The sequence below is a fragment of the Aptenodytes patagonicus genome, chromosome 8 (assembly GCF_965638725.1).
Source record: "Aptenodytes patagonicus chromosome 8, bAptPat1.pri.cur, whole genome shotgun sequence".
NCBI lineage: Eukaryota > Metazoa > Chordata > Aves > Sphenisciformes > Spheniscidae > Aptenodytes > Aptenodytes patagonicus.
Window position 1 is genome coordinate 24,814,401 of NC_134956.1, and position 26,436 is coordinate 24,840,836.

General features: G+C 47.2%; 1 protein-coding gene across 3 annotated transcripts in view; it reads right to left on the minus strand.

Annotated features, from left to right (window-relative positions):
- The window catches only part of SRGAP3 (SLIT-ROBO Rho GTPase activating protein 3), a 134,699-nt gene that overhangs the window by 41,526 nt on the left and 66,737 nt on the right, over nucleotides 1-26,436 (minus strand). For all 3 annotated transcript variants that reach the window (XM_076346724.1, XM_076346723.1, XM_076346725.1), the window contains exons 3-6: nucleotides 23,004-23,166; nucleotides 10,595-10,657; nucleotides 4,643-4,828; nucleotides 3,001-3,129 (exon numbers count right to left, since the gene is read on the minus strand). In XM_076346724.1, the coding sequence (XP_076202839.1) occupies nucleotides 3,001-3,129; nucleotides 4,643-4,828; nucleotides 10,595-10,657; nucleotides 23,004-23,166 (541 nt within the window). The remainder of the gene's footprint in view (nucleotides 1-3,000; nucleotides 3,130-4,642; nucleotides 4,829-10,594; nucleotides 10,658-23,003; nucleotides 23,167-26,436) is intronic.

The following is a 26,436-nucleotide window of genomic DNA, read 5'->3' on the forward strand; positions in this document are numbered from 1 at the left end:
ATAGATGACACTGAGCCATCTGGGATCTGGGGGAAGACGCTGCTAAATTAGCTGCTCCAGTGTCCTGACGGTTCAGATTTGCGTACAAATCAAAAAACTGCACATGGCAATTTGTGCTTGATAGGAAGGGTGTGCAAGAGCCCCCCATCACCCTTCCTATGTCCCAGAAAGACAGACCAGTACATGGTTAATCATCCCCCTTGGTGGCGCAGGGTGGAGGAGCCGGGAGAATTTGCATAACTGCAATACATGGACCCTGCAAGGATCCTATTAAAGCATGGCCAGACAGGTTTTGAGCTAAACCAAAACTGTTCCTACCATGAAGCCCCTCCGCACTCACTCTCTTCCTGCAGACCCGCTCCTCCCGTCGGGCACAGCTCCCCTTGCACAGACGCCCGGGGCCCTGCATCGCCCCGCTCTGCTCACGCTGCTGCAGCCAAGGGCTCTGCTGGCTCTCAATCAAAGGCAAAATTCACCTTCTCTGCTCAGAGCCCCTCTCCTGCACCCCATGAAACGGCAGGGTTGCCCCAAGGGGCAGAGGACCCGCGTCCTGCCTACTGCCATGGTACAGACCCGGTGTTCGCAAATAGCACTGTCATTCCTGAGAGTGAAAGGCACTGTCTTCTTATCATTGTTAAATGTACTAAGATCAAAACACTAACTTTATAACTACATCTAAAAATACCCGTTTTCTTCATTTTCCTTTACATGGATTACACACCTACAGAAAGCCCAACGCTGTTGGATCCGATGGCTGTCTTTTCCTTCAACCACTTTCAGTACTAGTGGGATGCAGTGAATGGGATCCCCTTCTTCTGGAGCATGCCGAAACCCTTCTTGCCGTGCTCTTGCAAAATATACTGAATTTGTACAAAAGTCTGTTCAAATAAACTGCCCTTCCTTTGGGGATTTAAAATTAGAACACCCATGTGCAGCTCACACGTCCGATATTTTGTTGTCTTTGGTGAACAGATTATATAATTAGGGGAATTTAGCTGCACAGAGTTGAGGATGCTTTAGTTGAAGTCCCCTGAAGGGATTCCTGGAGTGCGTAAGAAAAGCCATCTGCTGACTCCAGTGGAAGCGTCAGCAAGGAAATAAAGTTGGGAGGAATAATATTATCAGCCAGAACTAAAATGGAACTCGGCAACTCCTCAGGAAATCAAAGTCCCCAAAACTCCATGAAAATAAGTCATTCTTGCTTAAAAAAATAAATAAATGAGAATGAGAAAGAGAGAGAATATACACAACAAAAAGCAGATACCCCACAGATAAATCAAGGTGTTATCACACCTTGCTGTTCAAATGTCTCCATGATCAAGCTATTAGTTTTATCATATGGCTTAGTACATCTTAAATAGTAAAGAGAACAAAAAGGACATACTAAGAATATTTTATCGTATCTCAAAATCTTGAAATCATCAGGGGTTCTGCATCAGAATTACTTTAATTAATGCTTAGAAGAATAAATATATGATAGTGGGTTAGTAAAGGAAATAAGCACTCCAGCACATTTTTAAATTATACACTTAGGTAATGATGAAGCCAGAAGACTAACTCAGTACTTATAGCTCAGTTATTTATGTGCTCATTGAAGCAACTCTGGCAGGAAGAAACTCTGCATAGTGCAATCTATACCACTGCGAAGATGCCTATTAAAGGAAGAAATGGAAATCCCTTCTCTTGAATCATTTAAAAGCAGTTCGTAGGAGTCGCTGATGCACACAGGCGTTCAATTCCTACCATCACTACGAAACCTGCTTCCAGCAGTTCCTGCCCTGTGGCTATTTCGTGCAATGAGCACTTCAGATACAACTCAGCAAGCGCCTTCCCTGGCAAGGAAAGCACTTCCACATGTGCTTAACTGCCTGCACCTGCTTAACTCCACCAAAGCTGTGGAGAGCCAAGAGCCTGCTCATACTGATAGAAACTGCAGATGCATGTAGTAGAAAGAAAAATATTCCGTTTCAACAACAAAAATGAGGATGTATCTGATCTTTGTAAGAGTTTATCTGTTTCAAATGCAGACTAATCGGTGGGCCAGGAGGAAACCCCAGGCTCACCTGGCTTGCCCCACAGCAAATTCTCTTCTAAAGGCTCTGGACTTTGAGAAGCTCCAGCTGCAGGACATCCTGCTGTGTGGGAGCCACAGCCCATGAAGCCATCGCTTTAACATGAAGGAAAGCACCATGTCTGCGCTGTTCTGAAGGCAGAGCCAACCTACACCGACAACCAGACCTTAGCATGCTCGTGATACAGCGTGAAAAGTGCAGAAAACATTCAAGCGATTTCTGGTTTGTAACTGTGTATTAGAGGTGCCTGAACCATGCAGTTCTATCTGGACTCCCCTGCTTATGTGCTCAGGAAAGTGGTTCAGGCTGGTTCATACCCTGCAGTTATAATGAAAAACTCCATCTTTTTTTCCAGACACTGATGAAAGAAGTTTATAGGTAGCATATACATGAATCAATTACTTTGTTGTGTGACCATGTGGCCAACATAAAGCTCAGAGGCAGCTGACTCTGAGTGTTGCCCAGAGTTGTGGATGCCCCATCACTGGAAGTGTTCAAGGTCAGGTCAGATGGGGCTTTGAGCAACCTGATCTAGTGGAAAGATGTCCCTGCCCATGGCAGTGAGTTGGACTAGGTGATCTTTAAAGGTCCCTTCCAACCCAAACCATTCTATGATTCTATGACTCCTATATAATGGCAGCTCTAGTTCTGCTCATATATGCCTACATCAACTGGGGGAAAGTCAAATGCGTGTGTGGAGCTGCAAGGAAAAAAAAAAAAAAACACACCACAGGGAGGGGAAAAAAAAAAATCCAAATTCACAGTACATTTTCAGGCCCCAGTTAAGCACATTTTAAAGCCCCAACAAATACCCCTTGCATTACCACCACATGAGAGTGCATTTAAGGACCAAACCATGCTTAAGATTTAGCTGTGTGCTTATCAGTAGAGAACGGGCAGGATGCACGCAGGGGGAGGAAGCACTTACATCAATGAGGTCAGAGACATCGTGGATGTAGTATTTACTGACAGCTGCGTTGGTGGCTGCCAGGTTCAGCAGGTAGTCGTTCCGGGCTTTAGTACACTTCAGCTTGTTTTCAGAATATTTGGCTTGTCTCTGAAAAAGCAAAATGGAGTGTCAGAGCACAAATAGGATGCGACTTTCACAGCTTCTCTTGCTGCAGGGCCCCACAGCACCCTGCAGCCTGGGTGTGACATGTTAATTAATAAAATTTGGTATCGGGTATGGAAACAGGCACCCTTGCCAGGATGGAGGACATCACATTTGAACATTCCCGGTACCATCAGCCAAGGCACAACGAGCGCATTCTGCTCAGATGTACCCAGTGCATCCCAGGCACAGCTGCTCTTCTTTTATCTGTGCATTCGTGGAGGTTTTGGCATCAATCAAAATTAGAGGGCCAAATTTTCCTCCCAGATACGCTGACATACATTTGGACTTGCTCCAGATTTATGCAGCTGTATCAAAGTAGAATCTGGCCCAGAGGCCCAAGCTACAAAATTTAGAACAAGACCCAGAATTCAAAACTCTGTAGGAAAGCAGATGTGCTCAGATCTGGGGCATTTGCTCAGGCAGATCACTAGTCTAAAGGTTTAGCACAAAAGATTAACCCTTCAAAGAGGCTTGCCACTAGACAGTGTCCCGGTGCTGTGTCAACATGCATGCAAAAGCTTCCTGGCTAGGGAAAATATTGTTTATTCTCAGAAATTAACAGAAAATTTAAATGGTTTTGGAGATCCTGAAACCTGGGGATTTGCTGAAGCTGGAATGGAGTTAAGTGTTTTGACTAGCAAAGCCAACTGAATGCTGCTCTTTAACTCCCAGACGGTCTGCAGAGGAAGAAACAGTTATTTTATATACCCAACCCTTTTTTTTTTGCTCCCCCAAGCCTCTGACTGAAAGAACCCTGGGACAGCTATTGCTTATTGTTAAAAGCGTTATTTAAAAAAAAAAAAAAAAAGACATGAGGAAATGGCAGCCCCCCCATAGCAGCATCCCTTGTCTGGATCAGAAAGCATCACTGTGCTGGTCCAGGCACACCGGTGCACTGCTCTCCTCGGCGTCAGCGCAGCCTCTCAGGTCCCAGCTGGGGCACTGTCAAGCCCCCAGCGAGACCCACGGGCCCCAGCCCGAGCAGCTGGTGTACGAGCACCTCCCACCACCCATCTCTGCCGTGTGCTCTCGGAGCCATCAGCCTCCAAGGCCCCTCCAGCCACCCTTCTCAGCCCACCCTCCAGAGAGCCAGCCTGGAAGATGTCACCGGTGGCCACATGGCTCCCATGCAGGTCCGCCACCCCCTCCAAGGCTGCGCTGCCCAATGTCCCCCGTCCCCATTTCTTGCTGAGCAGTGCCGGCCCGACGTTGGGTCAAATCCTTGCTACCGGCTGGTTTCGGCACTTCTCCACAGCCAAGAAGCAGTAAAGAGACTCATTATGGCCTCCTCAGACCGCGCTCCAGCAAAACACACACACGAGTTGACAGCCTCCCTAACCCCTGCCCAGGGATACAGGAACGGTTGCACGGAAATGGACAGGGCCAGAGCCAAACCCTTCTGCCCACAGGGAGCCCCAGCCCCAGCCTGGCTCCCCTGTCCTTCCCTCTCACCCACCTTCTCCTTCATCTTCTCAATCTTCTTGACGGAGCTCCGCCGCTGAGGCCTGTCCTCGTGCCGCAGCAGGTTCACGCTGATGTCCCCTGACTTGTTGAACTGCTTTTCCTCCTGCTTCTCCGCCTCCTTCAGCTTGCTCTCAGCGCTGATGCTTTCTGCATGATACATGTGGTAGGTCTTCATCACCTGAGGACACAGAAGTTTGTGAGTCGCGCGCCCCACAACCACAAGAAGCATGAGTGCATGAGAAGATGACAGCCGTGGACAGCATGGAGCAGTCTCAGCTGTGCCAGGGCCGTTTGAGGCCACTATGGCATCATGGAACAAGGTGGGAAGGGAAAGCCTCTAAAATTAACCCCATCACTAGCCCTATTTCGAAATGGCACAGAGCTGGTGTAAGCAGCATTATCCCCGCTCAGTCCCCGTTGCAGGGACAGGCTGAGATGTGCCTCCAGCACACACCTGCATTCAAAGAGCACTGTGTATCTTCCTACAGGGAAATGAGAAATAACTTCTAGTGCATCGCAGCTGGGATAAAGGTCTCCATGACAAGAGACTGTGAGGAGGCCAAAATGAACCTGAAGTCACTTTTGACCCAACCCCTCTGTTCCTACACTTGAACTTGCTAAGCCAACCCACCAACGTAACCCGTTCTACCATCCTGACAGTAGATCCCATCTTGAAGGTGGAGGAGCTGCAATTTCCAAGCAGAAATGGAGTTTGTCTCCTATCACCACTTAATTGTCCTCTTGCTGCCACCAGTAAGCACAGCCAGTGCCAGGGTGGACTGCAGCAACACCTAGTCCTTTAAATTCAAGATCGCCATCAGTGACTCTGGATAGACCATGCTGATCTACTGCCAGGAAAACTGCTGCAGGCAAAACTTCTACCACAGCCTTTCCTTTCAGATACAAAAGCCCAAAGGGAACATTGTGATCATTTTAATGGAGCTGGCAAGAGGAACACATCTGCTCTTCTCTCTTTATGCCTTTAGTCACATTGTCCCCTTTTATCATCTCCCTTCAGGATTTGAATATTTTATTTCACATTGCCTTGACAAGGCTCGAGATGCCTGACTTCTCGCTGAAGATCAGTCTCAAGCAAAGTGCCTGGACACCGCCGGCAATGGCACCGGGACAGGCTCGCCTTGAGGCCCATGAGTTAAAAAGGAGCAGGAACCCACAAAAGCAGAGTAACTTTGCACAAGCCTTAATGAAGAAAATACAGTTTTCTTCAGCTGCGGTTGTCAGCAGGAACCGAGGAGTGTTTAACTTGGATGAGGTTAGGCTGAAACATATGATCTCTCCTCTTGCCAAGCACAAACGTCAGCTGCAAACGAGCTCCAAATGCCGCATCGAAGCCTGCACAAATGTGCCATCGCTGGGAGTTACAATTTTAGGCAACTGCAAGGAATAGTAAGCAAAGGCTTGTGCCTTGTTTCTGAGCTGCTTTATTTCAAAATCCTGCAAATTCTAACACAGATTCGAGCCACGTATTTCAAACTGCAGTTTCTGCATTGAACATCAGAGGACACACGCGAAACAGACAATTTCTGGGTTTTTCCTAAGGAGAAAGACTAGAGGGCTTCGCTGAGCCCTCCTCATCTTCGCTGTCTCCATCTTTTTGGGAAAAACTAATAGGAAAGTGAAAAAGAAAAGTCCTGCACTTCAGCGCAGTCCGGCAGTAATGAGAGAGGTTTCCCCAGCACCCAGAGAGGCCATAACGCAATGCAACAGAAAAGCCCAACAAATAAACAGTGGTCCAAATTGTGTGATTTTTGTGAAAAAGAGAAGGTTATGAGAAGGTTACCTAACCAGAAAAACTTCAGCACAATTCATCGGTTGTCTCCGTTCACCCACAGCTACGCTGCTCTGCCACAGGCCTGGGGACATGCTGCTGTAGCCCATTGGCTCCAACGGCCCCCATGGCCGCAGGGGAACGTCGGCAGCCGGAGCGCAAGGCAGGACTCCACCGCTCAGAGTGCTGCAAGGGGGGTCCAAGCCCCCCTGCTGTCCGGTACCTTTGCACAGGCTCTTACTGACTTATTTGCTAATGACCAGAGAAACTTTCCCTAATGAAGGCCCTTTTTCCTCCTCCATAATTTATCCCTGCTTGAACCTGAAAAGGTAACATGGGAACCAGGTTTAAAACTTCTCTAAAAGTCTCTTTAACAAAGTGCAAAGGACCTAACCTGATCATGTTAAAATATTTTCCCCAGACTTCGGCATCCACGTTGCTGAAACAGATGCCTTAAACAGCTCGCTCTGTCGACTGTGTTCCTCATCAGCTGCCATGCAGCACAGCTCGCACTTGAAAATTTGGGGGATATTTCTGTTTGTTTTAATATCTGCCTTAATTTTGAATGGGGACTACCTGCACTGCAGCAATCAGCCCTTTGATCCGCAATTCCCTTGTGCCTTCTCGGCACTTGCAATCAAGTCACACTGTCCCTGTCTTACACTATTGTGTCATAAAGAAAAACTGCCACAGCTGCGTCCCTGGGATCTTTTCTGCAAATAAGTTAATTAGCTGCAGTGGAGGAAGAAAAATATGTTCCAATGTTCATTAGTTATTTAACAACACAAGTTGTGTTTTCCAATATTAATAACATGTTCTGGATAAAGGCCATTGCCAAAATACCGGCCATAAATGGCACTGTTTGCTATCTTCAACTAGAAGTGCTTTATATTTGTAAACAGCTCGTCATTAAGGTTCTGACCCTGCAGAGGAGCCAGATCAGAAACCGGGCGACCCGTGTTAAGCACAGGCTCAGGCCCTCCCGAAGTTGAGGAGACCAAACACAAGCCCAGCGCACAGGGTGAAGCAGAGATGTGCATGGCCACGGGTGAAAGCCTGCCGAAGAGGCCAGCCCCCTCCTCTTTGGATGGAGCCTACGGTACAACCTAAGGGACGCCCATGGCGTAAGGTCTGAGAAAGGGACAAGTCCATCAGACTGATGGACGCTGACCTCCATCTCCCTGGTCTTTTATGGGAGCATGAAAGCAAACACGACCTTTTCAGAGGAGACTTCTACGGCGTGATACAGAGCAACGTATCAACGCATTTCTACCGTGTGATACAGTCAACGATTTCTACAGCATGACACTCGCAAGAAAACACCTGCTAACCACGGAAGCATGGCCTCTCCCATTGCAGCGCTCCCGATGGAAAGGGAAAATTTCCTCCAGCCAATTCATGTCCTGCTACACAGGGAATTATGACTATTGTTGTTATTTTTAACCTGGGTAATGTATCTGTAGATATTATTCTAATTAATACAATTCATTTCACAGTTATTAATCCTCTTCTATAATACCTCGCGACAAAGAATCGCACCGGTTCACATCACAGTACTTCTGTGCACTTCAACAAGCTGCCTTCAGCTATAGCCGTGTCCCTGCATTATGGCAAACAAAGCCCATACATCAAATAGCCCGTTGTTAGTGCCATACACCAAATCACACATCATTGCCGGAGCCTACAGAAAACACTACCAGAACGGTGCTCTGGGGTTACTGTTTTTCTTACCCTAATTTTGGCTTGAATTCTTCAGATAGGAATGCATACAATACAGAAAGGGACCTGTGAGCAGAGGAACAAAGAACCTCCAACCTTTATGGACTCCAACTTGATATCTGTCTGCTGGAGTCTGTAAGCAGGAATCAAAAGAATGAAGCTGGCTTTAATTCACAGCTAAATTATTTCTGTGCAAAACTGGTCACAAGCAACTCTTACTTCAGAATGAAAGTCATCTACTTCCTTTTTAATCAAAATCAGCGTGGGTTTTGGGTTTAGTTCTTTCCACACAGAAAGCCCACAGGGTGACTTGCATCAGAACAGCAACAAGGCTGAATTAAAATCAATTCAGTTATTTTGGCTTAAGTTTGAGACAGTGAATGCCTGAGAAGCCTGTAAAAAAATTATATAGTTTCCACACAGTGGACAGAATCCCCCTCTGAAAGGCTTAAAAAGCAGCCTAGCCAGGGCACAGATGTACTATGGATACAAGGCTTGGCCATAGGCAAGATAACGACTTCCTTGCATTGACAGCAGACAGATGACATTTTACAAGAAGCAGCTTGGTGTCCTTTGAGACAGGGGTCCTTATTCTGTATCTGATTTTGTCAGCAGCCACGGTTCTTGAATGTGCTGCTCTTGGGTACCCAACATGTTGCAATGAACACATCAACTCCAGGTCAGTCCCGAAGATGTCCCAGAGCAACGCCAGCACACTGGATCAACCTGCAAGCCAAGTATGCAATTAAGCCTGTTTTACCTGACGTCTCAGCGACAGAAAACTACTGACTGGAGGGGAGCTGGTTTGCACTGAACAGATTTAAGATGATCTTGTTTGCCAGACAGGGCCTGCTTTTTCGTCATGTTTCATCATCGTTTCTGAAATAAGCATGTCTCTTCCCTGCTCCTTCCCAGCCAGATGACACAGTTTGTTATCTTAGCAGCAAGGTCAGTTCAAAGAAAACACAAAGCTCTTCCAGCCATTCCAGTCTGCTTCACCATTCAAACACATTCTGCTCAGCATGTGGGAGCAAAGCAATGAATGGGGGGAAATCTCAGTTCCAGTGAAGACGAGTTTTGCCACAGACTCAGCGGGAACAAAATTACTCTATGCTCTTCCTTGGCCAACTGCACGCACTTCAGACCTCAGCACACTTCTGATCCTCAAACTGACCTAACCATGTCCCTCAGGTGATGCTCCTGTCCCGTGTTTGGGTTCTGAGTACACTGGTTCGCAGGTATTAAGGTTATCCCAGCCCTTGTTAATCTTTCCTTGTTTTGCATCTGTCATGCTGCCTTTGTAATTAATCTTAATTAGTCACCACCACAGCTTGTGACATTCAACCATCAGCAACGCACTCCCAAATCTCACACAGGCTTTTTAATCCAACCTGGCTGTCCACCCACACTGCAGGTTTCACAAAAACTGAATTCTTCAACAACCAATGCAGAAACAAACCTGTTAAGAGAAGATTTATGGCAGAAATTTCAAATAATATCATTCATGCTGTGTTGTTTAGGTCTATTTTTCAAAAAGATGGAATAAAATGATTGCTTAAGAATAAACCTACTGCAGTGTTATTCATGTATCAGTAACAGATACAACCAAAGAAAGCAAATGTGTCATCTCAATTTTCCAACACAAGACAGACTTTATATTGCTTTGTTGATCCTAAACCACAAATAAAATAAAAAAAACCAATTGCTACAGGGCGAGAGACAGAAGCAACACAAAGACTTTTACTGCTCTACTATGAAAACCTGCTTGAAGAGCAATGTCCTGAATAACAGCGTACAATTTCACCCGGAGGCACAGAGACAGCTCCCCAACCAAAGTGCTCCTTGGAGCAGGGAGATGAAGCTGAGTACACACACGAGCTAAAAGTTTTATGCATTCCTCAGCAGAAGGTCATGTTCAGTCGTCATCCACAGGCCACCAGACTCACATGAGCAGGTCAGGTTTCAGCCACAAATTGGCACTGCCAACTCAAAGCACAGCTTCTGAGCCATTAGCACCTGGTAGAAATCACCGAGTGAAAACTGAAAGGGGCCTAAAGGCAACACAGTGCAGAAGGCCCGGCAGGTGAGACCATTACGGACACCAGGCATCGCACCGGATCATGCCCAAAACATCTCCATTTATGCTTAAATGAAACAGTTAGACGGCACGATCTGCTGCCTGATGCGGCCACAGAAGCCCTTCACGGTAGGACTGCTGGGAAATCCTCCTCTGCTGCTGTCAAAACCAGTGAAGAGTGAAACGTTTCTAACACGTGCAAGAGGAACGAACGGGCTGTACCACAGGATGGCAGGAGAGAGAGTGAGCCTCCTCAAGTCACCGAAACGTTGAACAGACATTTTGTTCTAACAAATGACATTGCCTACTTTCCCCTCTCTGCACAGGCTAGACATGGGTAGGATCAGCTCATTACTCACCGTGTAAAGCTCGTTGGTGACTTTCAGGAGTTCTTCATGCATCTGTAAGCCAATCTCCTTACTCTGGAAGACAAAATGAAGAAGAGTCGAGACTGTTATGCTCACAATAAGCATTTCTGAAAGGAAAATACATTTTGGAGGGAAGAGTAAAACTGCGTGACTTCCAAATGCTCCATGCATATGCATCTTAATCCTTTCTCCAAGCCACATTCACAAGAGCGGTCTGCACACGCCGTGAACAGTACTGTGATAGCACTACCCCACCAGAAGCACGTCCTCAGCTGTGGTCAGCAGCAGAAGCGCGTTGCCCTCAAGGCCCTGCACAGGTCGAGTGCCAGCAGCAGCACACAGACGCTCAGCCCTCGCTCCAAACGCTCCCAGCACACCATGGCTCCAGAGGACCTCACGCCACTCGAAGGGCATCACACTCTGGAGATAGACAGGAGGTCTGGAAAGGGGGAATGGGATCCCTACAAATAACCAGTTCAAACTCAGGAAGGAGAAATGAGGTGACGGGTTTTTTCCCTGACTAGCTGGTCAAAGGTATGTAGAAGGTCTCCAGTGGTGCCAGCGTACTCCTGCGGGACACCGTGGCACCAGCAGAAGGAACAGTCTGGAGACGCTGGCAAGCTGGTAGGACAGGGAAGCACTGAGTTGTTCTCCTCTTTTCTTAAACCAAGTGAGAAACCCAATCCTGACAAAGCCAGAAGTACTTGTTCCAAGCCCTTCCACCTCTGTGCCCAAGCGGATCCTGATAATCCCCAGCAAAGACTTTCACATCCATCCCACAGAGAACAAAACCACAGCAACCTATTTATGCTGCCGCTATCTAGCTGCATTTTTTCACATTGCTGTCATGCTTGTAGGGTTTTTCTTTCCTCCTCTCAGCTGACAACGGAGTGGGCGGACCTTGGCAGCACAACTGGCTTCGCGTAATGCCCGTCTTAAATACCTTCTGCCCCCTCGGAGATCTGCCCTCTCCTGGCTCCCCTGCCAAACATGAGACTTGCCGTTCTTTGCTCTGCAGTAGAGTTAACAAAACCATATACATTTTAATTCTACATATTATTTTAAAAAATGAAACAGTCCTGCCGCATGAGAAATGCCCCAGGGCCCTTATTTACACCACTTCAGAAATCCTGTCTGATATTCTTCCTGCTCCGGGAGCTGAAAAGACATCATCAACAGGGCTGCCAATCCACATCTGGGCTCCGTTTTTTCCATTTCTAAACATTAAAACCAAAATACAGATGGCTTCCTCTTCCAGTCTGCCTGTGACAGTGAAGTTTAAAAGTAAACTAGCATTTTGATTTCCTTTAATTTTCTACAAATCCTTAACAAAATAAAATGCGTGATTATAAACATGAACACATACAGTACGGCAAATCCTCACACTATTTCAGAATTGCTGCATTTTCATTTGAGGTCGATGTTTGTCCCTGGGTCACCCAACCTGGGTTCCAGAGACCATGATGAGGAACATCACACAATTTAATTTATTTATCCTGCAAACACACAGGGATGAATCTAGAATTATAGACACTATCGCTTTGCCCTTCCACTGGCAGTATTTGTCTCCAGCCCAGCCAACTCACTGTGTGGATCTAACACGTAATGCCCTCCCCCACTTTGGGGACTTGTTTCACATTAAGACTGGCAGAGTGCACAAAAGCTGGGCCTGCTCCGTAGCCAGAAGTGTTTTATAGCTTGACTTTGACTATTTTTCAACAAAACCTGCATCACTGGATGTGGGTAAGTGGCTGTTGCATTCTCCGCACTGAGCTGGCTCTGTGTTAGTGCTAAACTAGCTCCCCTGTAAAATTATACAATAAACACTTGTGGGTACACGAATTGCTTAGATTTGCATTCTCCAATCATACAGCATCACCTGTCAATCTATCTCGATTTGATAGATTTATTAGAGACACCTGCCACTGGATTTGCAATTTCCAATCAACTTTGATATTTCAGAACGCAGATTATCAGGGCTTCCTAGCACAAGTATTTCAGGTTTTAGGTTCACCTTGACCGTGACCCACCCTCCCCATTTTGTCTTCAGTAGCTCATTTTCACTATTCTGACCTGAGTGAACCAAAGTCTCCCTCAAAAAGGACATTTTATTACGAAATAGCTACACCACAGTTATATAATAAAGTTTCCAATTTCACAACCGCAACAGCCAAAGTTCAGCATGCTTACGAGAAATCTCACTGCGAGTGTAAAAACTCATGGCATCTTCCTCCCTCCACCCCCTGGTCTGTTGAAATCCTATTATCAGTTTGTATTTTCACTTTTCTTGCCAAGCAGGAGGAAGCAGATCCAGTCGCTCACCTCCTACAGCATGAACATGGCATTTCACGGGAGAGACCACAACTTGGGGAGCTGCTGAACATCTACGCTCGGCTGCAGATCAGGTCGACTCCTACTCAGAAATCCAGCAGTTGGATGCTACTGCAGATGTGCATGCACTGCTTTCCTGCCTCCCTTGTAATTACACCCCACATCTCTGTAGAATCTTCTTGGCTAGGAAGCATTTATTATAGCTTGAAGATGTGTTTAAACTAAGTATAGACACCCCCCTCTCCCCGCCAAAAAAAACCCAAACCAAAAAACCCGAGCAGTTTCTTTCAGATTTCCTCAAATAACTCCATGCATTTTTGTGCACACAGTCAGGGAAAACAACATCCCATCAGCTTCTTGGCTGGGTTGCTAAACAAGCCCACGACACAGAGAGGTCTTCTAATTAAAGCTAACTGGACAACCTACATACTTGAAAAGTTTAACCTTAGATTATTAAAAGTTAGAATTGAATGCAAAGAGTGAAGCAAGGAATCTAAAGAGTAAAAGCACTCTGCATTCAGTGAATATCCAGTAATTATAGTTTATCTGTGAATTAGTGTCAGGGTATTTGGAAGAGTCCCATCTTCAGAAGCGTGACTGATGCACGCTGCTCCCATTCTTATGTGCACGAGGTGCCAAGAAGATGCCAATTACCGGAAGGTGCTAAGTACCCCCAGCCATCTGGAAACCTCGTCTGCTGGAAACCCCAGTCCCTCCCCTCCCCGCGACACTGGCAGTCACTAGCTGGTCTCGAAAATCTCACTGTGGCTTGCTAATAAGCAACAGAGCTATTAAAAGCATGCATCCCTCCCAGATAAAAGGGAACATCCAGAATATGAGTTATTTAAGTCAGGGTCTACAAATGGGGGTCTTGCACCCAGAGGCCCCAAAGCCTGCAGGAGTTCAACGTCGCATGTAACCCCTGCAGCTGACCCTGCTGTCATGAGTCAAAGCCCGGGCCCTGAACTGAGCCTTTCCCAAAGCAAATGGAGGAGGATCGGCTTGTGGTAGGAGCAATGGTCCAAAGTCAGCTGCAGCTCTTGCCTCTGCCCTAGATTTTCCGTGTGGTGGAGGGGAAGTCCACAAAGCTGTAATTTTCAAACCTAATTTTAGACTCCTAAATAGAGCAACAAAAAATGGCTCAGTTGTCAGCAGCGTGTCGTTCCCATGAGTCCCACTGACACAGGGGGACCACAGGTGGGTACTACATTTAAAGACCCATTTTCTTATAGACACTATACACCAAACGCCCCGCATCCTGTTGCTGGAGATCAAAGTGGTCTCCAGCATCGCCAAAAGTCTCCTGGCATCCAAGAGGGCAGCGTCCAACCTCACGATGCTGGAGCCTCTTCCAAACGCAGGCAGGCGAGAAGCTGAAGGAATCGCCTCTCCTCCGAGTTTGCTGCCTCCCTTTTTTATAACAGAAAAATTATACTTGTGTGTTTATGAGAGAACGCCAAAAGGTCATTCCAATTCCCTGGCACCATCTGCAAAACCCAAACTCCAATTTAGCCACTTGTTTTATGCCTTCCATTCTTGCTAAAAAACACAGTTACTTGCTGGGATAGCAATGGCTTCAGTTTAGCAGGTTTATTAAAATTCCTACCGCTTGCAGACAAAGTAAGGGGAAGAAACAACACGGACTACTGGCAACAAAGAATGCTTATTTTAAAGACAAAGAAAAGAACTCCCTTCCAGACAGACACCACTTCTTCATTAAATATCCATCCAGGGCACTGCAGTATGGGGTATAATTAAATTCACTGTCACAGAACTTAATTAAATCTCACACTGGGGAATAACACAGCACGGTTATTTCGGACATTGCAATGCTCTGTCTCAAACATACAATTTCCTGTATTCCGTACATGTAAGAAGCGGCAAACTTCCTTCCTTCTGCCACAGCAGGAGGTAAAAGGGGAAACAACACCTGCCTGGCCGAGGGGGCCAGCGGTGCGTCCCTCACCCAGGCTTTGCCTCTGCCAGGAGGACACGCTGTGAGATTTCACGGTGATGGAGACTCACTCTGACAACAGATCAAGTCAGATCTCTGCAGTGACATATCTTAGCATCCCCATTTATTGCCTGCCTATTAGCAACATTAACACACTTGCCTTGATAATCTCCTCCTGCGCCAGGAAGGTGACTCACAGCGGAAGCTCCAGGGAAATTTACCCAATTGAGTTTTCTTCCTCTACTTCCCTCATTAGCAGGGCTTGCCCGTCCGCCGGAGCAGGCAGGGAGGCTGGCTGTTCATTTCAATTGCACAGGCTAAGCTGCAGGCTGGGGATGCTCAGACGCTGGTCCCCCGTGCCGCCTGCGGAGCTCCCCGACCTACCTGCAGGTCCCCACTGCAGCACCGCTTTGCAGGAGCTCCGTGATACCCTTAGGTATCTGCGCAGCTCCGCAGTACTCGCTGACAGGACACCGTTCCTCAACGCAAGTGATCAGCACTCCATCTCCAGGTCCTACATTTCCCAGGAAAGCTTCTGCTGGGAAAGAGGAGACAATAGCACAGAGGCCACACGCTCCCTGCGTTTTGCATTTGCAAGCTCACCTTATCACATCTACCTCAATGTCAGTGTCAAGGGCTGGCAGCGAGCAGGGGAAATCCCTCAAACCCCAGCCCACCTCCAGAGCAGTTCTGGTGGCAGCCGTGCTGAAGAACCAGGAAGAGCTGGAGAGTCAAACCCAATTTCCACTCTTGAGCTCCTGCAGCTCTGTACCCCCCACCCAAACCACCCGCCTTTCAAGCCATGTGTGACACCAGTGGAGACTGCGAGGAGGAGCTGCAGGCTGAGCCACCACCAAAAAGAAGCCACCCAGAGCCGCTCTGAACTGCATTCAGCCCCTAGGCTTTTCAAAGCAGTCTCAGCTCAGAAAGCCTCCTCTGGCTTGGTCTGCCACTCCCGGCACTTGTGAATGTTTTTCTGATGGAAAACATCTTAGGCATCAACTGAGAGACCCAGCATGCCGAGGTAAACAAAATGAGAGAAACAGCAAAGGTTTTCATGGCCTTCACCGGCCCCAGTCTGGCATCTGCAATGTCACGCCTGCAGCTGAGCTACCCGTGTGTGCTGCAAAGAACCAGGACAGCCAAAACTCACCCCATCCCAGGGCAGGCACTAGCACAGACCAGAGGGCACTTCAAACATGCCCATCTCTCCACAGCAGTTCAGAGAACCAACTCAGATACACGACGGAAGTCTGAAGGTGAAGAAGATGCACCCCATCTTTCATGTCTTCTACCAAGAGATTCAAAGTAGGAGACACGAGGATTTCTTGGCCCATTTTTAACCATGCTGACCATGCACCCCAAAGGCACCCGCAACTATCTAACCAGCAACACCATGGCACTTCTGTGGCCAACATCTGTGTTTTTCTTTCAGCTTGAATACACAGCTCCTGGTCTCCAGATGACATGGTGCCCGACTCGAAAATCTCTCTGCAGAAATTTATTACCCTGCTTCGGAGAACAGTAGTTTCTGTGCAACAAGAAGCCATACCCACTAGAGGACAGTTGCCCTTCGTCACCACAACTACAACCAGCCAGGGCAACAAGTAAATGATATCATTACTGGGATTTTTATAAAGATGCTGAGACATTTAATATCCTTGTGGGCTCCTCCTTCACTCTAACAGCCATCAGCAGTACAGCTCCCAGCCGCGGTATCACTAATGAAAGACACTGGTCTTGGGTCTGTAGGTTCCAGCAAACTCCCACTATGAAAATTGCATATATATATATATATATATATATATATATATATATATATATATATATATATATATAGTGGCTTCAGACTAGAGGGTCACAGAAGCAGGGCCAGGTGTCAGGAAAACACCCAATCTACACTGCTATTCCTGCCTTCACATCATCCACACTGATGGGATGCAGTTGGAGCTCTCAATTGTAGCAATATGTTAAATTCTGAATTCTGAAGCATGGCCAGAAAAAAGATGCACAGTTCGTTTAACTGCTGGGATAAAATACAAGGGATGGGGGGGGGGGGGTGTGGGTGTTGAATTATAGCTGTGTAAAATTACATAGCTTCAGTGTGCAGGGGTTCAGCTGAACAACATGAGTTCAGAGGGCAAGCCAAATCATACCCTCGTGTATTCAGATCACCAAAGCCACAGATTCCTGTATTCCCCATCTGGCAAGGGCAGAAAAGGAAGGGGAAGAAAGAAAACAAATCAACCACCCGTTTCATAACAAAAGAACTATCAAAGTCCAAATCCAGATTCGACTCACATTTTGTAAATGGTTCCCGCCTTTACAAATATCAATTACAAGCATCTCCGCGCCCTGCCTTGAGACCACCTTTAGATGAATCCCATAGTTCAGTACATTTTCTCTGCAGGTATTCAAGAAGGAGACAAGTTTCCACAGTTATAATTGGGACTCCTTTGGATGCAATTCAAAAATACCTGAAAGGCCAGCAAAAGGGCTGTGGATTGCTTGACTGACATTTATCACTGTGCTTAAATACAAGCGATGCCAAGACCGTCTACAGACTCTCCTGCAGACAAGCAGGTTTCTTCTCTTCAGAGTTCTCCAAGTCTCCGTTCCCAAATCCGTGCTACCCATGACAATCCTGGGGGACATGGCACCGTGACAGAGCAAAGCAACCCCTGTCAGCTCCCGTCCCTAGAGGATGCCTTCTGTGCCCCGACCCAGGGGACAGGTCTTGCCAGCCAGACCCCTCGTGTTACCCATCGTGTTGGGCTTGCAGTCCTTCACCCTCGCACCGCAAACCCATTGCTGCTGCCTGACCCCACCCCAACCGAGCGTGCCTCGTTAAGTATTGATGCAAGTGTCACAACACAGAGAGACTCTGTCACTTGATGCCACCACGCACAGTGGCAGTGTTGGGAGGGAAGGAGCGGAAAGAAAAACAACAGGATTCGAGATGTGGGCATGCCACAGATCCATGGATTTGCAGGGGATTAATGATGTTTTCTGCTCTGTTCCCAGCAATTCCTAACTTTTTATTATTTCCTTTTTGACGGCTAGCGAGCGCTGAGCTGGCGTGCTCAGAACCTGATGCTTTAACTCCACGTCTCATCCCAAATTTAGTGCAGAGCCCAGCCTTATGCATCCAAGTTGGAAAGTTGCTTTTCCTTATGTGCATCACTTAGCATTTGTCTACATATGATTTTATGTACCACGTTATTACTAAATTACTTAGTAGCACACACAGGCACACAAATACACTCAATATGCACATACATATATGTACGTGTGCATTAAGGGCACTGTTGCATATATTTTAGACAAACACACACTTATTTAAAAGTTGTTGTTTCTGTATTTAATTCCTCTATCTGCCAATTTCTGGAATTCAGTCCCCATCTCTGTTTTGTATTTTCATTATAAGCTTTACCCATTTCCTTTTCTTGGTTTTGCAGGGGTTTTTTTTCTAACTGTGACTTAGGGCCTAGAGTTTCATTTTTTATTTTCAATAGTGGTTTTTTTCAACTTATTCTAGTTTTCTGTTCTCCTGGGATTCCAAACTACTTCTGCGTATCAGAACCACCTTACTAACAACTTTTCCCCTCCCCTCTAAAAATATAAATACTTTGGGTAAATAACGTTTCATAAGTAACTTACAGTATTTCCCTAAAAACAGCGTTTCTCCTTTTTGGGTATGCTGAACCAAACAATCGGCTCAGACACTGGATATATATTGCCTGCAGCGCCTATGGACAACCAAAGCAGATCCACTGATTTCAGTGATGTACATTTGTTTACCAACATAACATCTGGCTTTATAAATTCTCTTTGATTCTGTATTAAAATTTTCAGGGAGAAGGAGTTTAAAATCCCGGCTGCAGAAAATCTCCCATTTTCCACCCCACCAAACCTCATCAAAACCCCAAACGCTATCATCGCTGTCCCGAGAAGCTAGCCCTTGCTGAGTCCCCTGCGGACTTCTGCACCTCGCAGTTCAACTCGACTCCCTGAGGGCCACAGTCTGCTTTTCCCCATTTCACGATGCTCGGTGATATTAAAAAGAAACGGACAACGAGAAGAAGGGTAGCATCTCCCCCGACAGGACCTCCTCTGCACCTTCAAAGCTAACAAAGTTGCCACTAATTAAGCCAAAAAGGAAGTGATCCACAAGCAGAAGATGGCAAATTCCCCGACCCAAGAGTCAGCAGCCTTAGCTGAGCCACCAACCCGCAGCTCACCCTGCAGCCATGAGACATGAGCTCCTCGGCTCTGGAGAGAGGACGGCTTCCCCTGGGAGCAGAACAAGGAGCCTCAAGGTACCGCTGCATTTCACAGGAGCAACTGCAGCTCACCAACACCCTGCAAAGCTGTCCTGTCACCAAACACAGCCACAGCAGGGACCCCAGCTTGGAGCACAGCCTGCAAAAACAGGTTTGCCAATGATTCAAGAAATGTAATCTAGCTTCTCCTCTATCTTTGATAATCAACTTATACCTCCTGTAAGCCCTGCTGCTGAGGCCAGTGCAGCCATCACTGACCACAGCTGAGGTGAGGTCAGACCTGGAGTTGGCTCAGTTAAACGTCTCCAACTCAAACAGTAAAAACTCAACCCCCTCTAGCTCCTGCTTTCCCTCTCTCTTGGATTTGGGTAAGCCAAAAGGCCCCCTGGCCGGCCATGGTGAGAGGCGTGTCTGAGCGATGCACAGCTGAACACCAGGGACCGTACGCTGCCGGTCAGCGGGAGGGCAAAACACTTCAGTGATGAACAAAACACAACGCCCCAATTTACTGATGAACGACCCCACTGCTGCCAAGCACACCCAAGGGGAGAAGCAGCTCAGTACCCAGCATCTTTCTTGGCAGATTACCACCGCACTGATCAATTGCTTCTCAATTATGTGCATCCTCATACTCCAGACAGTAGGTCCCAGCTTCTTTGCTGAGATTGTTTACATTTACATAATGAAAGCACAAAACACAAAACCTTCCAGTTCCTCCGTGTACCCGCAGCATGTCACAACCAATTAATAAATTCTAGATGGGAGGAATTAAAAGTGACATCTCTGGAAAAAAATGTTACCCTAATTTACCATCAAAGAGCAATCTACAACAAAACCGAACAGCTGAACCACAACTGCAGACGCCTTTAACCCTTCTGGAGCCGGCTTATTTGCCCAACGGTCCTGTATGGTACAGCATCCCCAGGAGGAGTGCTTCAAGCACTTTACTCATCATACTCAAAACCAGACCGGATAAAATAGCAAAAGATACCTCCTCTGAGCAATCTCATACCAGCTGCAAGGCTGGACTGATCTCTTAAAAAGCCTTTTATCAGGATGCTCATATTCCCACCCATGTGCCTCAGGCTTCTCACCAAACACTGCTGCAAAACGGGAAGTGCAGCCCCAGAACCCCTTTTGGGCACAGTGTGCAATAGGGTAAGAAAAATAAATAACCTGAATATCCCCAAAAGTGTCAGCCTCCCTATCCACATTAAGGGCAAACGATGACACAGAATAAGCCTTTTCCATGATTTAGCTGAGCGCTATTTCCAGGGACACATGAATCCTGCTACAATTTAAACCTCAAGGGACAAATGCAAGTGAAATCACAAATCCCCACAACTCTATTGTAAAGCCTCCTTTTGATTAAAAGCAGGTGCTGGCTTTGGCAGGCTGCAGATGCAGTCAGTGCTACTTCACCTCTCCTGGCAGAAGATGGAGGAGGCAGAAACAAGGAGCAACAATTTCTATAGAATATAAGCGCTGTGTAAGTTAAAATTTAAATTCAAAAAAAAAGGAGGGAGGGAGAGACAGAGGAAAAAGCAAACACAAAGAAATAATTCTGCTGAATGGATGAAATACTTATCGTCTTGTCCTGGCTGAGGATTGACTTACTACAAGAAAAACACTTCAAACACTCCATTTATGCCCTTGTTTGAATGTTGACTGGATTTGTCCTGTGGTTCAAAATGAGATATACCATTCACAGACCTAGGATAGTCTTAATATACATCTCAAAACTGGGTTCAAAGTAAAATGCAAATGGGAGGGAGATTTTTGAGACTGACTTAGAACTGAACTAACCGAAATATCCCAAATCTGTCCAATTTCTGGAGGCCAGAAGGACAGGAAAAGGGATGATGTCCTGTATCAGATCAGCAAAGCCAAACCTGACCTTGCAGTTTAATTTCTAGGTCAGATCTATAAACTAGAGGAAACTGGCCATGAAAATACCACATTAAATTTACTCTCCAGCTGGGCTAAAGATAACCACCGATTTGAGAGCCCTTCTCCTGTTTGGAGAGGCAAGCATCCCAACAGGCTCACGCTGCTCGCCAACTGCAGTTTTCAACAGGGGTAGCTGGAGAACAAGCGATAAAAATTAAGAAAAACACAAGAGCCATAAAAGCAGGTGAAAGGTTCACCTAGCCCGGCACAGTGTCCCTGAGCGCAGCCATTAGCAAATGCCCAGAAGTGAGGTGGAGGAAGAGGGCCAGTGATGCCACTGAGCACATTCATGATGTGACAAGCTGCAGGGCTGCGATTCCCGAGCCCGAAGCTGCGCCGGCAGCGGGGCCGGGCAGCTGCTGATAGGGAACATTCCTTCACGTCTGTCCAACTGCCTGAGGACTCCGGTTACATGTCTGACTTTCAAAAACATGGTATTAGTCAACAAACATGTAGCATTGCCCATAATACCGCAAATGTCATATAATATATATAGTATTAGTGATGTTAAAAAGTCTTTCCTTTTCACCTTCTCTTTCTGCCTGGTGCCTGCTAACCGCTGACCGCCCACGTTACGTTAGCAGGCACGACGAGGTCCTCGTTCCTGCTCACTTCCTACAAACTGCCCGTGACTTTTCATGCTCTTACCACATTACGCACTCCCCCCTCATTTTCAACTGAAGAGTCCTGGTCCACCTGACTGCAAGATTCCTGCAAGTCTTTGATGCTCATTTTTAATTTGGTTATCATTAATAATTCTGTATCATCAGCAGACTTTGTCATTTTACTATTCATCCTTTTCTCCAAATAATTTATTAGGAACTCCACTGAAATTCTCCTTCCCTTTGTTCCCTGTCTTTCAACCAGTCATTAATCCAGAAAACAACCACTCCTTATTCTTTAACAGCTTCTTTTCTTTAAGAACTTCAGTGAGGGACCTTTTCCAAAGCCTTTAAGACACTGAAGGTACTGTGACAACTTATTCACATGATCACTGGCTCCTGGAAATACCTCCACTAGATTTATGAGGCATGACTCTTCTCTTAAGAAAGCCGCACTGACGCCTCTCTTGTATCTGCCTACCTGCCTGTCATTCTGCTCTTTAGCAAAGTTTCACCCAGGAAGTCTGTTTTTAAAGTCGGATTGATGATCTGCTCTCTGAAGCCCTCCAGGAGTCTTTAAAAAAAAAAAGTCATCGTGTTTTCTACCTTTCATTTCTCTGGCACCAACGCCAGTTTAAGCATCAGGTCACACCTCACTGCTAGTCACTCGACAGTTTTATATCCCAGTTTCTTTAAAATTCTTGGATAAATATTATCTGGAAAGACTTATAAGTGATAGTCCCTTGTACAGATTTGCTCTGCAACATCTAATGACAATTCAGTTGGATAAGGTTTCTCAGGCTGGTAACACCACCACCCCACCCCCCCCCAAGAAAATCTCTAGTCTAAGCTTTTCCATAACGAGTACCAAGCTAAAGAAGCCAGTTGGCCTTTGGCTGTCACCTCGTAGCCTTTTTGCACCTCACCCACCTATCCCCCTCCACACCCTGTGGCAGGTTTCTTCCTTGTGAATTTGGATAAGTTTTTGTTAATGTCTTTAGCAAGTTGCCTCTGAGAATTTTATTTGGCCTGCCTTACTATGGTTTTACATTTTCACCATCCAGAGTCCAAACTCCTCTCTAGTTTCCTCATTAAGATGTGATGTGTACTTCTTAGAAAGTCTTATTACCTTTCTCTGCTTTTTAAAAATGTCAGCTTTTTTGTACCTCTTTAGACTTTGGGGGGGCCACAGTTGCGTAGAAGTCTACAATAAGCTTCTTTTTCAGGCTAAAATACAAGGATGGATCCTCACTGAACAGAACTCCCCATTGCTGCTTTACCTTTTTAAAGAGCCTGATGACATCCTCACTAATCTGCGACAGCCGGACGATGACATTGTTCATGAAGATGTCATTCAGGGTGGCGTGATCTCTGCTCTCTCGCCGGGTCTGCGTCAGAACCAGGTACCAGCAGTTCACAGGGGAAAGTAGGTGCTGATCTTTCCTAGGGAATTGTAAAAAAAAAAAAAAAAAAAAAAAAAATCGGAAAGGTCAAGTGAACAAATCAAAAAGGCACGCAATTTTCAAATGAATGTTGTCAGCATATTAATGTTGCCTTCCTCCACCACATATATCCACTAGAATCCGTCGCACACCCAGAGAAAAGTGTGTGAGCTCCTCTTGGCTGCCTCCCCTCCCCAGAAACCGCTGCAGCATCCAGCCAAGCACCTGACGGCCCCTCAGCGCAGCAGTCAAAGAGCCAGTCCGCCTCTCCGGCACACGGCTGCGAGCACGACGGCCTCCTCCTGCCGGACTGCTCCCGACAGCACCATCCCCACTGTCCTGCGGGAAGGACACCCGGCCGCAGCATCTCCTGCTGCTGCCACCCCTCGCCTCCCCCTCCCCAGGGCCACAGTCGCCTGGGGCAGCGGCACAGCTCTGCGATGGAGGCGACCGGCGCGCCACGGACTCTCCACCAGCTCAGAGCCACGTCCTTTCGGCAGACACCACGGAGTCATCCGTGCAGGTCCGGGTACTGGCCCAGAGCTGCTGCCCCGACTGGGATGGCAGTGCCCGGCAGACACCCCGTGCTCAGACACACGGCTGCCTGCCCACCGGCTGACCACAGCGGCACCTCCTCTTTGGTGCAGGAAAGGTGCTTAAGTATCTCTGCCAACACAGAAGCTCCCAGTCTAAATATTATACATGAGGATTTAAATCAAGCCAAGGAATTCCCATTCTTTGCCCCAAGCTGCTCTCTCCCACAGCTTCATCCTTATTTACCAGCCTCCCACAGCTGCTGGTGGCAGGACAGAAGCTTTCTGTGCAGGGGAGATGGATGCTCTGATGCTGACCCTGGGCACAGCCCTGTGCTTCACTCAGTACATATATATGGATCTTTGTATACAATCTGCCCTACACAGCTTGTTTTTTCTGTCCTACCTTGACTTCTTGGGGCACTGACCCCAAGGTCAGTTAGCAATATTACAGTAACACAGTGCAGATACTCCGGGCAAGAGCTCTGAAGGACCCGAAAACATGCAAGTCAGATGGAGACAAGGCAAGAGCTGGTCCCCTGCCCCAGCCGGGCTGGGAACCCATCTATGGCCCAGCTCCTGTTTCCAGGAACATCCTTCAGAGTTTCTTTTAGCTGTTCAAGTGCTTCCCCGCAGAGACATCAGAGGCACATGAGCACACGTACCAAATCAGACCCCCAACCAGACCCTTCCCAAAATGGGTGCTCTGGAAGATGGTACAAGAGAAGAGACATCCCTGGCAATCCCTTCAACACTTTGCAAGGGAGATAGATAGTTTTGCTTCTTTTTTCCACTTTGTGCTATTAATACCACTGTCACTTCCATTTCAGAAAGAGATCATTTGCCACACAATCTGTTGCACTGCATTTAGTCCACTAAACAGTGCTGGAGAAAATGTTTTGCATCCAACGTTAACACGAAGTGTCTGTGCACAACATGAATACATTCATGTATGCTGAATATTTACGACGGTCTTAATCCAACTTGCACTGCAGACAACAAAGAGATTGCCATAAGCAGCAGCAGGCATCGGGGCGGGTGACCTGAAGAGTCCCCAGGAGCCACGCAGCATCCTCAGAGCAAGCTCGTCCCCACCCGTTGCTGCTGGGCGAGACCCTGCCGAGGGGCATCCCGAGACCCTGACTCACCTGGAAGCCGGGGGGGGGGGGGGGGGGCAGAAAAACTCTCTTTTGAGGGAAATTTCAGCAAACATTTCACACTTGAGTAGAGCTTAACTAATTTTGACATGTTCCATCTCAACACTGAGAGAAACCTGCACTGCTTTCCAAGTACTGCTTTTAGTACTGAAGGCAAATTAATCAAAAGTGAATCAAAAATTCCAGAAATTATACAACTGAAACAAAACATTTCACATTGTCCAACTGAGACACTTTGACGTAGATCCTCTAAACGAAGCAGCCAAGTGATTTGTTCCAAACGTTTCACCTACACTGTTTTCTCTGGTCAAACCAACGCTTTCCTACAAGACGTGCTGGTCCCAGAGAAATGGGCCCTTTCAGCGGAGACCTCCTCTGCCACCATCCTGCCTGGGCAGGTCTCCCCACGTGCCGACAGCCGTGCCCGATGGACCCACTCAAGCTCCAGAGGCTTCTCCCCTCCCAGCGGGGAGACACCTGCAAGCTGCCCAGGGAGTGCCTGCTGCTTTACCCTCACGGGATCCAGGTCTGCTGCACACCCAGGCTTCGCAGCCTGCACGCACCAATGGTGCTGGCAACGCAGCCATGATGGAGACGGGCTGCAGACCCCCCTGTGCTCAAGCAAGACTGTCCTTCTCAAGAAGTCCTGCAACCAGAAAGCTAGCCCACGCTCACTACAGCTACGCTGTGCAGCCGAAGCCTTCACAGACGTACTCCTCCTCATGCAAGATGTTCTCGTCCATGGTACCAGGGCTGGTGCAGACCACCTCACCACTGAACCCGTGGAGAGGAAGGCACGGTGACTCCAGAAAATCTCTGCGTGCACATACAGACAAAACAACCACATATAAAAGCATGAATGAGTCTGTCAACCTGGAATCACCGTGAACCATCCAGCAGCAGCACCACGGCAATTACCACTATTAAGGGCCAGGCCACAGCCTGCTGCACATGGGTACACAGGGACAAAGGAAGAGCTGAAGATACCATATTTCTTAAGAGTGTCAAAAGCCTCATCAGAATAATGACATTCATGAGCAAGCTGGGGAAGCAGCGCAGATGAACCTAATAAAGGGCAGGTACAAAGCAATCTGGAAGAAAAATATATTAAGGGAGTCTCTCTCAACACAGAGACAGACAGTGAGGACTCGGCAGACGTGTGCACTGAAATCAAGCTGACCCTATTAACGCTATCAATACCATCACAAACCACCAGGCACTTGTGCCCAGCTGTTTTAGAAAGGTGGAGAATCATTGTCACCTGCAGATACTGCACAACAGCATCCTTCCAAAATTGTAAGCACAATAAGCAGTGGCAGTGCCATAATACTGCTCTCAGCTGATGGGAGAGGCATGTGCGCACACACACGACGAGCCTTCGTGGGCTCCATCTCTGAACAAGAGGACGTTCCCAAGCCCATACTGGCCAATTCCTTCCCCAGGACAGTTATCCTCGACGCATGATACAGCAGTGCCAGCCCAGCACCACACAACTGCCAAGCAACAGTCAGATGCAAAAAGAACAGATAGCATTTGAATGGCAATTCATTTTCAGCAGACTTTCGCATAAGACAACGGTAA